At 33.8% G+C, this 16727-nt stretch overlaps 3 protein-coding genes across 3 annotated transcripts in view; 2 read left to right on the forward strand and 1 right to left on the reverse strand.

The window, feature by feature from the left end:
* The window catches only part of LOC134852943 (nicotinamidase-like), a 484331-nt gene that overhangs the window by 337222 nt on the left and 130382 nt on the right, over nt 1-16727 (reverse strand). The gene's annotated exons all lie outside the window — the stretch shown is intronic.
* The window catches only part of LOC134852940 (uncharacterized), a 343687-nt gene that overhangs the window by 132251 nt on the left and 194709 nt on the right, over nt 1-16727 (forward strand). The window lies entirely within an intron of this gene.
* On the forward strand, nt 1322-14430 carry LOC134852957 (uncharacterized). The gene is made up of 7 exons (XM_063868848.1): nt 1322-1743; nt 8442-8624; nt 12009-12115; nt 12531-12677; nt 13062-13193; nt 13525-13679; nt 13994-14430. The coding sequence occupies exons 1-7, from the start codon at nt 1435-1437 to the stop codon at nt 14284-14286; spliced, it is 1326 nt and encodes a 441-aa protein (XP_063724918.1). The 5' UTR covers nt 1322-1434; the 3' UTR covers nt 14287-14430.

Consider the following 16727-nt stretch of genomic DNA (forward strand, 5'->3'; position numbering starts at 1 on the left):
ACAATAGCAAATTTAATCGATAATTATCGCTAATTTGGCTTATTTTCAGCGATGAAACAGCAATAGAAAAACCTAAAAATTTTGAGCAAAAATTTTGCTGTATCAGGGGTGCGATCCCATAACCTGCAGATTTCTTGATATGTATGCTTCCCCTAAGCTATCAATCCTTATACCAATTTAACTAAGACTCTCATTTGAAGTTAAAATTTCTTAAGTTTTAGCGATGATTTTCTACGGAATCATTACTGAAATAGCTCTGAAAAATCGCAGGTTTAATATGCAACAAACTCTGAGTTATACATGAATCAGCGCTGGAAAATAGCGATCACTGTGATACTACAGAAAAAACGATAATTAACGGTGGGACTTCAACCCGGGTGGTTAAGCTGAAGCTTTTTTTTTTCAGCTTCCATATACGGTATTTATGCATAATTTTGACGAGTACACTTCCGAAGGTGTAAGAAGGTGATTTTTTATTATATGTGTCTCTCTGGAATATTTTCCTTATACCCTGTTCAACGTCGAAAAAGTTCGATGTTGCGACTCAAAATCGCAGTCCAGAAACAAGTTAACAACCATTCAAAATTGAAATCTGATTAATCAAAATATTTAATTTCAAACATTTAAAAAAATTTTCTCACCCAGTTTCAAAAACTTACCTGAAGAATTTCCTCTCTGAGACAGCTGTGAAAGGCAGAAAATTATCGGCGTGAATAAAAAATATACTAACTACTCACAGTATTAGTGCCAGAAAACTTTATATTATGCTTATATTTTTAAATTTAAGCCAAGCACAAAGTCGTAACTAAACTGAATTATCTCGAGAAGTTAAAACATAGGTCGAGCACAGAGTCGTGTTTGAGGTGACTCTGTTTTTATTAAACAAAGGTTGAGTTCTTTTTAAAGTTTTTGTTACTCGATTTTTTAAAACTAATATGTATATATTTTAAAACTGAAATTGAGCATAAAATTTGTTCAGAAATAAACATTGTCAGCCCAATTTGAGTATCGAGTAGCTCGAACCATTTTTTGCTTTATGAATCTAAAATATAAGAAGGCAATTCATTTTTGTTGCTTTGGGAGCCGGTGATTTTTCCTTAACTCCATATCATTATATACAATCGAATGGACTTGCTGAAACTCAATTAACTAAAGATCCAATTTGACTTCAACTTCGAGGACTTTTTGCTTTGAAATCAATATTTGCTGGTGCCACCGAATCAAAAGTTGATTGAGTTGCAGTTTTGAAAGTAAGCAAATTGTTGTCCCAAATATGTTTGTCAAATAGTGGGTCATGTTTAATGTAATGTTTCTCCATCTTTGAAAACAAATAATACATTCTCGAATGGTTTTAACATTTGTACCATAAGTTCATTGAAGAAACGTTAAGAACAATTGCTCAAATTGCTTTTTTACCTTGAGTATAAATTGTCAATGATGAACTATGGCTATTTATTTCAGTTTTTCTCACTTTCTTTGTTATTACACTTATCATTTCAGGACATTTATAGGGTCAAATTGCGCACCCGCTGTTCGGCTAGGGTAAAAAATTGTCCCCTTAAAAATGCCAACAAAACTTCTCCTACTAAGCCAGACGGAGAAAATCCAGTGTTCGAGGTCAAGTCGTTCCTGAGAAGTCAAATTCACCATCAGGTGGCAAAATTAGCGAAGAAAGCAAACGAATCACACGTTGTCCCCCCTCATGATCGATCGTTCAACGAAGCGCTCAAAAATTACATCAACGTAAGTAGAGTAACAATTGAATTTAACTTATTGCAAAAAAAACTTATTCTATTCAAAAAATTATATTATAATTTTGGTTCGCGTCTGGCACCTGAGCTGGGGTGAAAATGAATGGAACATCGCAATCGATTTATTCAGTTCAGACCAGGAGAAGATCTGAGATTTTCTCGAGGGAGGAGGGAATTTTCATTTTTTATAAATTTAGTCGAACTATTTTTTCGACCAATTGATTTTCCGATATCTCCCAAGTCACAGTAAAGAAAAGTCGGGATACTGCTTTTGAAAACCAGCAAAAACAAGACGTTTCAAGGCTTTTTTTTAATCTTTCGCGTTTTTTCGGCGGCGTTTTCCCTAAAAAACTATCATATATAATGCCGCCAAAGACGCCTTTAGAAAAACTTTAGGGTCGGTCAACAAAAGATGGATGTCCTTAATTAGTACTAAGTGAAGCCACTTTTGAGTCATCAGTGGCTCGAATCTGTCACTCATCCCTCCTTCTTATTTTGCTACTGTTGCCAGTGATTTTCGGATCATTTTTTAATTTAAAATATAATAAGACTGCTCTGCTCGTATATCAGGGCAAAGCCCTGAAAGTTCGACTTCCACTTAATCTATATCGAATAGTTTTTGGAAAACTATCAAAAAACTGTGAAAAACTATAAATTTCGGACAATATCAACGACCAATTATGAAAATTTTGGCCGTACTAAAAAAAATACGCTAGAGTTTATTCAATTTGGAACAATTTTGTTGCGCGTGCACAAAACTTTGCAAAAAAAATTGGAGGTAAAATATCTTTTTAAATTTTATTTTAGTGAGTCGATATATTTAATGGGGTTAAAATAATTTTTAACTTTTATTTCGATTGCCGAAAATTGACTGAAAAAAAATACCACATCGAGCATAAATATTCCGTTTTCATCGAAAGTTGGAACAAAAATCTAAATTTGATTGTGATAGTTCAGCATAGAGAGTTAGACATAATGTCTGCTTGAGTTGTCAAATCTGGTAACTTCAAAGACTGCTAGTTTTTTATGCCCTATAAAAGCAAGCCAAGGAAGCAATTTGATCAAAAAAATTCAAATTACAGAAAACTTAAATATAACACATTATAAAATTCAGCTTGAATAAAAAAAGATTCTTCCAAAAATGCAAAACAGTCAGTGGGAGGATATAGAAACTAAATAAAAATATTGTACAAAATTCACATAAGCAAGAAAGATGCGTAATCAATCTTTCACAAAAATTCACATAATCAATGCGTATCTGTGAAAAAGTGTTTTCTTTCCGAATTACGATGAACGCAAAATACGTAAGCACTTGTGTCGTTTCTAATTTTCAAACTACTTTTGGCAATCAAAGGAACAATTTTTAACAACAACTTGTTGTACCCTCAAACTTACAAACAAGAAATATTCAAAAAAAATGAAAAACTTTCGATATTTTCTGCAGATTCAAAATCATCCCCACGCACGTCAATGGAACTACAAAATAAGATATCTCACATTCATTTGCAAAGTATTAAATAGACCCAATAGCATTTCGAATTAAATAGACCCTATAGCTGTTTACACGTAAATAGCACGAAACAAAGCGCGGTAATTATAAGTAGTTCGTCTTTTTGTTCGAAGGTCGGAACAACAAAACGACCAATTAGCATGCCTAATTATTCCGACTTTCGATACGAAAGTAACGGAATATTTGTGCTCGGGATGGGTTTTTTTTTTCTTCAGACAAATTTCGACTTTTTAACTAGCCATTTTCGACGGAATTTTTTAATATCATTCGAAAGCTATTGTTGTCCTGAGCTCAAATTTGAAAAGATATTTCACCTGTGATCATTTTTCGTAAAGTTATGGGGGTTTAAAGATTGCCATTTTGGCCAATTTGGGACAATTAACGATATATTTTGCGCTATTAACGCGTAAGCGGAGATTTAATCCGTCTTAAAATCGTTCCAAATTGGTTGAAAGAAGCTTATTTGCCATAATTGATTTGTTACAAGGAGCTAAATCTATCTTTTTGTACTTTATATGGCGTGTGGGGGGATGATTTTCTTTAAAAATTTTCAAATTTTAGAAAAAAAAATTTTTCATTTTATTTTATTACATTCAATTTTTTGATGTTATTACTGCTCCATAAAACCTTAAAAGGCAGTCGGAACATTCAGGGCTTCGCCCTGATACGAGCAGTCTTGTTTGATTTTGGAACAACTTTTGTGCGGCCTTATGCGTCGTGTTACGCTTTCAGCAATATTTGAGCGGTCACTTTGCATTATGTTCTTTGCACTCCAATCATTTATATTCCTCACTTTCTTCGAAAGACAAAAAAATATATAAAAAAATATTTTCGTGAAACTCGATTTGTTTTTTTTGATAAAACAGCGTAACAACTAAAACTTTTAGCATACTCCTTTCAATTTTTTTATGAATAAATGCCAATTTACTCTAAGTTCTACGAATAGTCTTCCTTTAATTTTTTCAATCCATGAATCAGTTTCAGACGAATTTGATCTAACAATCTTTCAAATTGTAATAAAGAAGAAATTTTAAGCAAACTCGAAATTCAACTGGGAGTTCTGCGGTTCTTGAAACCGTTTTGAGTTCTCCAATGTCTTATTATCAGCAGTTTTTGATAGAAATTTTAATTGGAATTTTCCAAATCACTTGATTGGTTGTGTCAAGTTCAAATTGGACGGGAAAAGGAACGCAAAATGCTCATCTGTCATTTTATTATCAACTCTATGGATGACACATGCGATTCAACAACCCAGTCTTGCTAACTAAACATACTTGTTCATTTAGACTAAAGCTTAATCTGTGTAAATATTTTTTATGAGAGGCGAAAAAATCGTGACATAAAACTTGATTTTTTTTCTAAAATAATTTAAGATATTTTTTATACCGTAAAGATCATAGCAGTAAGCTGATTTGAGATGGTGATAATATATTATAGTAATTTTGAGTTTTTTCAAAAATTATCGCCCATGCAAAATGTTCTATTTTTTCGAGTGTTTAAAAAGAATTTTGTGTTTTCTATGAAGTGTTAAGCATATAGTTTTTGAATACTCTTTAAGTAGTCGGCGATGATGCGTTGATTAATGCAGCGAGCCATAATTTTTATGCTGAGCGAAACCGTATGTTAAACGGTATTTTCCCACTTAATTCTTTTGGACCCATATGTAAACTCTTTTGACAGGGCATTTGAGCCGATTCAGATCCCCAGAGAGTTATAAACCAACTAGAGATAACAAGTTAATCTGCTCTATTCAGCCTAAAAGCCCGAAATAGTACCGGCCACATTTTTGCCCGCCAGCCATTTTTACTTAGATGAAGACGGTCTTAATTGATCCAGCTTTTTTCTGGAGAATTGAATCGAAGCTTAAATACACATCATAGCATGCGTGCACATTTAATTTATCGTTCTTTTGATGTCGGTGTTTGTTTACCTTGACTTTGTTGTTTTTTCCTCCATAAAGCGTTCTTTGTGGTTGTCTGATAGATTAAAAACGCCTTCCTGTTTTTGAAATATTCAAGTGCGATTACAAAGAGTTTGAAATACGTCGACTAAACAGTTGTATATGAAAGGAAGCCAATATAGAAGCGTGTCTTCTGTAATTGTTGATGGCATGTGGATAATGTCTTTGAAATGTGACCTTTGATTATTTTCTCTTCTTCAAGCTTCAAATGGAAGGTTGAATGCTGTTTTACAGCAAATGGGAATTGTCTTAAGTATCTGGAGGGTTGTTTCAGGGCATCCAATTTGCAGGCGAAACTTAACATGATGCTGAAGTTGAAAAAAATCATCACAGAAAGTCACTGCTAGAACAGTTGAAAAGCTTAAATGAAGGCGAAAATTGGAACTTAAGTTTGCTTTCATTCAAACAATTTTTGCTTTCATCCAGATTTTGTTTATGAATTAATAAACTCATTCAAGTCAACATATTAATTCGCATCACACCAAAATAGATATCGGTTGTTTCGCAATATCGTGAAAAAACTATCAATGATCATCAGGGTTGAAATTACATGGCAAAACTCAAATGAACTGCTTTTGTTGCTGTGCTTTAATACATGTTAGCAGTAGCGGGTTTAAGTTGGATGTGGGGGGGGGGGGGGGTGATGGGCACGTTCTTTTTTTCAGATATTCGACCCCCTGCCGACCCAAAAGGCCCCCTTGATACAGTTTGGAGATATCGATTTTTGGCTGACTAACCCTATAACTTGTCTAAATGTGCCTCCGGTGCCAATACAGATTAATTTTGAGGAGAAGCGCGCTAAAATTTTCTAAATAGTGGCTAAAAACGCTTTTTTGCCCTGTTTTTTTTAATCAAAATTCTGCTCACGACGCAGAAAATTTGGTCAAAATACGAAAGATCTACCGATAGTTGAAGTTATGCTCAAACACTTTATTGTTCCGACTTTCGATACGAAACTAACGGAATATTTGTGCTCGGGGTGGGTTTTTTTTTTCTTCAGACCAATTTCGACTTTTTAACTAGCCATTTTTGACGGAATTTTTTTTTATCATTCAAAAGGTATTGTTGTCCTGAGCTTAAATTTGAAAAGATATTTCACCTGTGATCATTTTTTGTAAAGCTATGAGGGTTTAAAGATTGCCATTTTGGCCATTTTGACCAATTTGAGACAATTAACGCGCGATATAATTCGCGCTATTAACGCGTAAGCGGAGATTTAATCCGTCTTAGAAATCGTTCCAAATTGGTTGAACGAAGCTTATTTGCCATATTTGATTTATTACAAGGAACGAAATCTATCCTTTTGTACTTTATATGGCGTGTGGGGGGATGACTTTTATTTTAAAAATTTCAAATTTAAAAAAAAAATTCATTTTGTTTTATTACTTCTAATTTTTTAATGTTATTACTGCTCCATAAACCTTAATAAGCAGTCGGAACATTTAGGGCTTCGCCCTGATACGAGCAGTCTTGTTAGTGTTTTGTTCTGTTTCAATAGCGTTAATTGCGGATTATTGTCACATTTTCGCGTTAAATTGACAAAAATTATGGCTTAGATAATTAGATGATTTCTGAGGCTCAATTTCAACGATTTTGGGTCAGTTTCCCTTGTTATCTGGAAACGAGTTCAGTGTATCATTAGCACTTTCTGGTCCTAATCGTGAATCGATTTAAACATCAAATAATTAACTAGAAGTGTTAATTTTGGGACAAAACGGCATAGGACAAGTTGTCATATGGGGCAAGTTGGCATAGGACCAGTTGTCCTGGGGCAAATAGTCCTGACACCGATGAGGCAATTGTGAAGTGAAAAGCAAGACTTTGCACACATGGAAAACAAAAGAAAGAGCTCAACGTTAATTCGGGCAAGCTGTTTTTTTTTCAGATTTTTTGGTAAAATAAAGCTTGAGTCTCATCTTCGCATGATATTTTATTCTTTCCTACTTAATTGAATAAAACAAGTTTCTTTGTCTGAAAAATGTTCATTTGACAATTATAACATTAGATTTACAGAAATTTTATATGGTAAAATCCTCGAGGAATTGAGCCAAAACACGTAAATTTCCAGACCAGTTCTTCTTAAGACTAAAAAAGATTTCGAATTAATATTTACGCATGCATCAAATGGCTGCAAAGCATTTAATGTGATCTAACTTTTGATCATTGTTGAGTTTATTTTGCAGCAAAAAAATGTATAGAAAAACGTCAGCGTAAATTTTTTTTCACAATTTGTGAGAGTGGTCGGAACAAAGAAGTAAAATTTTGCCAAATATGTACTTATCAAAATGAGTTTTCAAAGTTAAAAAAAAAATAACGAGAAAACCAATTAGATGAATTAAAGAACAATTGGTTTTTTAAAGTTGCAATTACAGTCTGAAATCTTTAATTTTTTGTTCCGACTTTCGATACGAAAGTAACGGAATATTTGTGCTCGGGGTGGGTTTTTTTTTTCTTCAGACAAATTTCGACTTTTCAACTAGCCATTTTTGACTAGTCATTTATATCATTCAAAAGCCATTGTTCTCTTGAGCTTAAATTTGAAAAGATATTTCACCTGTGATTATTTTGCGTAATGTTATGAGGGTTTAAAGATTGCCATTTTGGCCAATTTGGGACAATTAACGCGCGATATATGTCGCGCTATTAACGCGTAAGCGGAGATTAAATCCTTCTTAGAAATCATTCCAAATTGGTTGAAAGAAGCTTACTTGCCATCATTGATTTGTTACAAGGAGCAAAATCTATTCTTTTGTAGTTTATATGGCTTGTGGGGGGATGATTTTCACAAAAAAATTTCAAATTTTGGAAAAATTTTTTTTTTCATTTTTTAATAACATTTTCTTTTTTAATGTTAAAACTGCTCCATAAACCTTAAAAGGCAGTCGGAACATTCAGGGCTTCGCCCTGATACGAGCAGTCTTGTTTAATTTTCAATTCGAAAAACTAGTTTTTTTTATTCGTTTTCAGGTTTTTTTTTTTGATAACACGATAGGTAATATCTTTTTTGCATCAATAACAAATTTTTTTCTGCTAATGTTTTTATAAATAAATTTAATATTTTCCTATTAATATTAAAAAATTCCTTTCGTTTCTTAGGTAGGCGGTACTTCGGTAACGTTGTAGTTCTAACAATAGTCAAAGCTAGATTCCACTGTGGTAGAAAAAATCCTCCTTCCAAATAAGTTTTCCAGAATTGTAATAGCTGTTTCTCTCTTTCCAGGTGCAGTACTTCGGGGACATCAGAGTAGGCAGCCCCCCTCAGAACTTCACAGTGGTGTTCGACACTGGCTCCTCCGACATCTGGGTGCCCTCGATGGCCTCCCCCGTCTCCTGTCTGGAGTGCAAGATGCACTCCCAGTTCAACCGGATGAACTCATCCACTTACAGATGGGGAGGAAGCAAGGTCAGTTGAACAGGGTCACAATTATAACCCCTTTCTAACCCTTCTACTTGAGTAGAACCTGTTCAAGAGTAACCCACCATTGTTTTCAGCTTTTTTGTCATTAATAAGAGTAGTACAAAGTAAATTATGGCATGTGTTCGATTAGAATAGGCTATAATGTCGGAGAGGAACATTCGGACAGAATGAGCATTCGGAACATTCGGAGCAAAGGAACAATCGGAGAGAATGAGGTGGTTTTGATTATTATGGTAAACGGAACAGCGGGCTTACTCTATGTGGGACAATACATATCTAATCCTAGTATCCGATTTCAAAGTTTCTTAAATCATTTAGCCACTCAAACCACTCGACTATTTGATTGATCATGTCTCAAAGACACTTCGAGATTATTTGGTGTGCTGCATAAACAAATTAAAATTTTTAAATTCGAAAACTGAACCAGCTTGAGATCTTTTCGATTGAGATCTTGTGATCTTTTCCCAACCCTTGTAAGATTAAAGAAAAATGTAATTTAAAAATTATTTATACGGTAATTTGAAAAATGATCAAGGTAAACTGACGAAGAAATGTGTTCATATATTTAAATTGGCACTTTTTTGCAGGTTTGATCATAACGTGTTATTTAAAACATACTTTCATGAGTCGCATTTTAAAAAATATTAAAAACTTGAAACTGGAAAAGAGCGTCAAAGCAATTGGCTTGGCAATTTTTGAGACGTGAAAAAAAATCTTTTCTCACTTTTCGAATCTTTACGTTGTATAATCATGAGAGTTTTTTAGATTGTTTTTTTTTATCGTAGTAATTTTCAATTCAAACTTTCAGAAAATAGTTTTTGAATATAGAACTGTGTTTATAACTGCAAAAACAAGTTCGAATCAGACTGATGTTGAAAATTGCAGATTCCTGCACGCCAAATTAAGACAGACTATTCTGGTTGACCTCACGCGAAAAAAAGCTTGTCATACAATTCCAAAATAAAAATGATTAACATTCGATTTTATACATGGAGTGCGTAGAAACAAGTTTATCATACAATTTCCATATATTAGAAATGTATGATGAACGATTTTTAACTTTCCGAAGATAAACTATTTTTAACTTGGACATTTTTCGAAAAAAATGCACGCAAAACTTTAATAATTTTGTCTATACTGTAGTCCAGGCTCAGTTTTATATAAAAAAAAATTGACTACGAAATATTGTACAAGTCCAAAATTGAAATATTTAATGCTTTATTATCGTAACATTTACTTCAGTTTGTCAAAAAGAATCATGCCACGATTTTTCTTAGACAATTAGCATTTTTGTCTAAAAATTTTTTTGCCAATTAGAAAAATTACAAGTTTTTATTCGTTATTTTTAAGCATTTGATTCAATTATGACTTATTATCTCATGCAAAACTACACAAGTAAAAATATATATGAGACATTTTATGTGAAACAGGGTTTTTTGTTTTAGAAAACCCTCGGTTTTGTGTTTTTGGGCAAAAGACAAAAATATTTGGTGAAAGTCGAAAACAAAAAATTCGATTCAAAAGAAAATACTTTTCATATAACAAAAACTGAAAAGCATTTTCAGTCAACTTGGGTAAATGGAGCAATTTATAGTGGATTCTAAAACACCATGTTTTTTGTGTACTTTTCAAGATTCAAGCAAGATGCAATTTAGTCTAAGTTCTGCGCAAATTATTGAAAACATGTTAAAGGTTACCATATTTTCTTGAACTACAAAACTGTGTTGCGAATACAATTAACAAGCCTGCTCAAGTCATTTGGAATATAATTAGGTTTTTTTATTTCGTTTTTTTTTTTTTCGTTTTACTCCCCCACACTATGTTAAGTATAATTTGATATGTTTTGCTTCTGCTACATGACCAAACAAAACAGTCCAATTCAGAGTTTTTCCCCCTTAAGCTTTTATAGGACGGAATTTATCGCACGTTAATTATTGCACTTTTGATCAATTTGACTTTTTTCATACCCTATACGCCTACATAAAACAATAGCCTGTAAAAAAAACCTTTTTTCCCACTTTCAAACGAAGGTGCGCATTTATTGTGTTCGGGTGCTTCATTTTGTTCATACAAGTATCGGTTTTTACTCGGCTTTTTCGGCTTTTTGGTCACTTTCGGCAGAATTTTTGATACCACCTGAAAAATGATGTTTTTCAAAAGTCAGAATTAAAAAAAATTTCCACGGTGTTTTGTTCAAAAGTTGTAAGGAGTGGATTCAACAAAAATTATTCATACTGGCATTATTGTTCCAACTTTTGTAACGAACGTAACGGAATATTTGTGCTCGGGATGGGTTTTTTTTCTTCAGACAAATTTCGACTTTTTACCTAGCGATTTTTGACAGAGTTTTTTTTATATCATTCGAAGGCTATTGTTGTCCTGAGCTTACATTTTAGAAGATATTTTACCTGTGATAATTTTTCAAATAGTTATTGGGGTTTACAGACTGAAATTTTGGCCAATTTGGGACAATTAACGCGCCATATATTTCGCGCTTTTAAAGCGTAAGCGGAGATTTAATCCTCTCAGAAATTGTTTCAAATTGGTTCATGGAAGCTTATATGCCGTAAATGATTTGTTAATAGGAGCAACATCTATTACTATGTACTTAATGTGGCGTGGGGGTATGTTTTTACAGAAAACCTTAATTTTTTAAGTTTATTTTTATTTATTACATTTAAATGTTTCATGTTATTACTGCTCCATAGACCTATAAAAGCAGTCGGAACATTCAGGGCTTCGCCCTGATACGAGCAGTCTTGTTATCATTTATCATATGATATAATTTGTCCTATTAATGCGTAAGCTCAAAATGAATCATAGCAAATTGAATTGAAAAAAAAAAAAAACAGTACACTCATTTTTTCCCGCAAACAAAGCATATTACAGTGTATTTTGCATGGTGTGTGTTGGTGGATAAAGCCCATTCATCTGAAATGCCAAAATTTTAAATGCAACTATTTGTTCTCAAAATGCAGGGGATTGGGTGCTTTTTTTTTAGAAAAAACAATAACGAGCTGGCGTTTGACAGTCAGTTCAAAAAACTTCAAAAAAAACATGAGAATTGTTTATGGCTGAAAATTCAAATTGCTTGGGCGTTGCTTCGTTGTACCTTTTAAGGGGAATTACTCATGAGAAAACTGTGATTTCTTCGCAAAAACACGAGACATTATTTTATAGGGTATTTGCACAGCAACCAGTAACTTTTTGTGTTCGGTAATATTAATACATTTTTTTCAAGTATTCAAAACTTATACCACTTGCGCTCATGTTTGTTATACTTTGCTATAGGCCAACTCAAAAATTTTCTATAAATCAGCTCTGTTTCTTGCATATAATGAGTGTCATCGGTTGCTTGTTCCATTTCAGGTCCAGATCCAGTATGTCCAAGGTATCATCCGGGGTTTCCTCAGTCAAGATAAAGTGTGTGTGGGCCAAGTGTGTGTGAACAGACAGCCATTTGTAGAGACATTGAGGTATTTTCTTATTATTTGAATCAAACAATAGTAAGATTTTTCTTTTTTCATAATTTTTGTCAATGGTCCGACTTCTGAAATTGGGAAGAAAGTTATGTTCTTTTTTGAAATTTTAATCTTGAAAAATCTAAATCCAAAAAAAAGTCTTGAAGGAAAAAGTGTAGATAGAGATTTTCTTGTTTAGAAAAAGAAAACTTTCTTTGTGACCTCAAAGTTCTTATATATTTTCTCATACGTTCCATACATTTGTTTAAGCAAGAAAACTCCATGACTACCATTTTCCCTATTACGGAGTTGTAAAACTAGCATTTTTGGTGTATTGAGTTCAAACCGGGTCAATGATAACAATTAGCGTATAAAAAACCATTGGTCTTTGACAAATCCCTGTTGAAGTTATGGCCTGTGTTTTTTGAAGTATCACAAACATGAATGACAATGAGTTCGACGGGGTGTTCGGTCTGGCCTTTCCCTCGCTGGCAGCCAATCACGGGGACACCTGGATCCTGAAGGCCTACAAGAGTGGAGTCATCGACAGACCAGTTTTCGCATTCTACCTCAACGAGTAAATACCACCTTACCCAACCCCCCCCCCCTTCTCTCCTCTCGCCTCAATTTTTGATACCCAATTGCTTCTCAAAATTCCCCTCCACCCCCGCGACTTTAAATCATAAAATTTTGCCACTCGGTTGTTCTAAAGACTCCTAAAAAGCCCTAATTTAATATCGGCAGGATATGTGAGCACCCAGCAAGTACGGCGCGAAAAATTTTGTCAAATTTTTGTGTGCCTTGAACTTCTGCGAGAGCTCGGATGGCAAATATGAGACAAAATGAATGAAATGTCCAAACAAAGTTTTTGCACAACAGTTTTCGAAATAAACTGATGCTAATGCTTACATTAGTTCCAATTTTCACAATTTTTAAACTATATTTTGTGCGCTTTAATTAGCTTTGCCCTGGGTGTGCGTGAGAACAGTCAGTTGGTGATCGGGGGCAGTGACCCCTCCCTCTACAAACCCCCCTTCACACGCCTGCCTGTGACGTCATTCGCCTTCTGGCAGATCAACATGGACAGCGCCAGGTACGAATTTATTGTGAAAATTATTGTTATTGTCATTATAATTCTAGTGGCGTGCGCAAAAATTAAATATAAAAAAGAAAAACAGAAAGTTTTGTGAAATGTTCTCAAAATAAAGTAAATGTACCGGAAATTTAGAAAAAAAAGAATTTAAACAAATCCAGCTGCAGATTAAAATATTCACCATAATACTTTGCCGACTCTGATGTACTCTAAACTTAATTTTAACTTTTTGATTAGTTGTTCGAAGCATGCTATTAGTATGTTGTTAATTTTTTAATTATTTCACATCATACATTAAATTTACCGTCCCAATGTGTCCTTTTACTTCTAGGGTGGGCGAATTCGACTCTGAGAAGGCGAGGGCGAGGGGCAAGAGTCTGTGTGAGTTGGGCTGCTATGCCGTGTTAGACAGTGGCACTAGTCTCATAGTCGGTCCCCCCAATGACGTCATGAAACTAGTAGACGCCATTGGAGCACAGACCACTAGTGAGTCAATTTGTTTCTTAAGAATACCAAAAGAAATATTGTTTTTTAGTTCCATTTTTTCAAAATTTCAAATACTAAATTAAAATAGTTGACTACAAAAAATTACATTTTAAGTGATACTATTGTTTCCAAAATCATATGAAACTGAAGTTTTCTCTTCAAATTTTTATGTGAGATCCAAAAGATAATGATATTTATTCATTTCGAATGATCTCAGTCCAATAATTTACGCCATTCTCAAAAAAAGGATTAGCGTTCCAATGTTTGATGCAAAACAGAAAACACTCAAAAACTATGTTTTTTCTTGCTTCCAGACGAATACGGCATTTACTCTATGGAATGCAGTCGCAAACACTCCTCAGAAGACCACCCAGAACACAACGTCGTGTTCGTGTTCAAGGGACGTGAGTTCATCCTAGAACCTAAAGATTACATAATCGAGTACAACAACGAATGCATGTTGGGATTCAGCGTCATCCCAGCCACTGCTTCTCTGGGAGAACCCTGGATACTGGGGGATGTGTTCATGAGGAAGTTCTATACTGAGTTCGACCTGGGAAAGATGCAGATATCTCTGGCTGAAGCAAAAGTAGATGAAGCGAAATAATAAAAAGCCTATATCTTGCCTTTCTGAAGTGACTTTTTCTGAAGTTTACATGAACTGAAGAGAATTTGTTGATTTATTGTACTTCATTCTTCGACCATTGGTCTAGTGCCTTTTATCAAAAGCAACAAAATAATATAAGAGCTTAAAACAAATATAATTTCTGTTCTAATCTATAAGTTTTCAACTAAAAGAAAAGGGATTTCCAGCAATCATCGTCATTACGAGGCCAAACTGTGCATTTTAAGCGGAATCCGCAACAGGCTAAAATCAGATTTGTAGCGGAATCCGCTTCATTGCTACTTTTCTTTGATCTTTTTTGCTGTTTTGAACGCCACAAACAAATACCTTGAACATTAAGCGGCTCAAAGTTGCTCCAAAAATAAACGAACTTGCGAGATCCGCAACTGTATTTGCGGAATCCAGAACAGTTTATAAGACATGTATATAGTTAAATTGAGCTGTTGTGGAATCAGCAACTGTAAGCGGAATCCGCAAATTGTAAGTGGAATTCGTAAATTGTTAGTGGAATCCGCGTTTTGTTTGCGGATTCCACTTATATTTGCTGATTCGATTTACATTTTACGGACTTCACTTAAGTTTTGCGGAACCTACTTAAAGTTGCGGAATCCAGAACAACTAGCTGTATTTGCTTGTTGCGGAATCCGCAGCAAAACAAATGTGCCGACAAATCTTACGTTACAGGTACTTGTACGCGGAGCTCACGAAACTTTTGTGAGTGGAATCCACTTACATTTTAGAACATACAAAAATTTGTCTCTGAAATCCAGGAACATACAGACACAAATTGCGCGCCTATTTAGTGCACAGTTTGGCCTTGTAATGGTTCATTTACTTGTATTAAAAACATGGAAAAAGTAATAATTACTGATATGTTTTTTCTTGAAATTAAGTAAACATACTATTCTTTCACTCATTTAAAATATTTTGGAGCTTTTTGATTGAATAAAATGTTATATTTTGTCATAATTTGATGCCAAAGTTATCAAAAATTTATTATCAAAGTTTCAAAGAAGTAATTTGATTGACTGTTAAATAGAAATCATTAAGAAATTTCACACCACTTGAACAAAAGCTCCCGCTAAGATTATTGAATTACAAAACACTCTCTAATGATGCAAAAATAGTTCCAAACTTTTGTTGCAAACTTTCGGGTTGAAAAGGCACTGTGTCATCTTATAAAAAACAGCTTAAATTGAAACAAGATCAGATCAGCAATCTCTGAAAGTACTCTCTTCAACCTCTGAAAGTTTATATTTTGTGAAATTTTGTTTATATCTGAGTTCCTTGAAAAAGTTTAAAAAGACATAAAAATGTCACGTCTCGGAAACTTAAAGCGTTTGAGCAGCCGCAATTAGACACAAAATTTGGAACTCGTGAGATTACTCTCACATTACCAACTTACAGGTTTGGAAATTTTCATTTTTTTTAAGGTTTTTTCAAGATAGTTTTTCTGATAATTTTGGAAAAACTCATAAAAAACGTCATATCTCGAAAACCACAATGATTTTAGCTCTCATATCTGTACGCAAGACTCGAATTTTGTGATTACTTTGAGGACACTCAACTACAGGGGTGGGAATTTCTTTGTTTTTCAATTTTTTGAAAACTAGGTTCTCTGGAAATTTAAATTAAAATTATAAAAAAAAGTCGTATCTCGAAAACTACAAGAATATGAGCAGCCATATTTAGAGGCAAGATTCAAAACCCTGAAGAATTTGTGTGTTCATAGGTGGATGCCCTAGGGGAATTCCTGGCATGCTCCCACTACTGAGTTGCTAATTTAAAACTCGGTGAATCAAAACTCAATTTTAAACTGGAACATTGAAAATAAGTTTCCTAACCATTGCAATATATGATATAGTTTAAACGTGGAAAAATTCTTTCGTTAAACATGCAAAAATACAATGTTGAAAAAGCTTAGATGGCAAGATAGTGAATTCAAACATATAATAGACAAAAGAACTTGAACAAAAATAGCAAGCTTCAACTTGTAAATCAGAGTTTTTTACTTCTTGTAGTGAGTTCGAAATTCCCATTCCGCTAACAGTATCAAATAGTATCGCGCAAAAATTAGATATCGACAGACTTCCGGAAGTTTTTTTGGAACCCGGCTCTTATTAGAAAGGTCAAAATAATTAAAAACAAAAATAAAAAAAGAATGAATTCATAAATTGATGTCCTTGGGGTTCTCAACTCTTTTTTCGCCGAAACTTTGATTCAAGTGGTTCACATATAATCAAATGCTATATACTTGTAATTGTATTTAGCTCTATGAAGAAGAAGCGGTGACAATAAAGTCCAATCACATACACACTCTATTTTGTTTTGCTCATTTCTTGAGAAAGAGCAATTAAAATATCTGATGAATACTGAAAAAATCACCTGTCTTTTGAAAGAAGAACAATAGAAGAAAGAAGGGA

This window comes from Symsagittifera roscoffensis, chromosome 8 (genome assembly GCF_963678635.1).
Source record: "Symsagittifera roscoffensis chromosome 8, txSymRosc1.1, whole genome shotgun sequence".
Lineage (NCBI taxonomy): Eukaryota > Metazoa > Xenacoelomorpha > Acoela > Convolutidae > Symsagittifera > Symsagittifera roscoffensis.

Excerpts from the sequence above, each read along its gene's own strand:
- LOC134852957 (XM_063868848.1), top strand. The coding sequence starts at position 1,435 with ATGATGAACTATGGCTATTTATTTCAGTTTTTCTCACTTTCTTTGTTA. Across the intron at positions 13,194-13,524 it reads ATCAACATGGACAGCGCCAG|GGTGGGCGAATTCGACTCTG; the intron begins GTACGAATTTAT and ends TTTTACTTCTAG. Across the intron at positions 13,680-13,993 it reads CATTGGAGCACAGACCACTA|ACGAATACGGCATTTACTCT; the intron begins GTGAGTCAATTT and ends TCTTGCTTCCAG.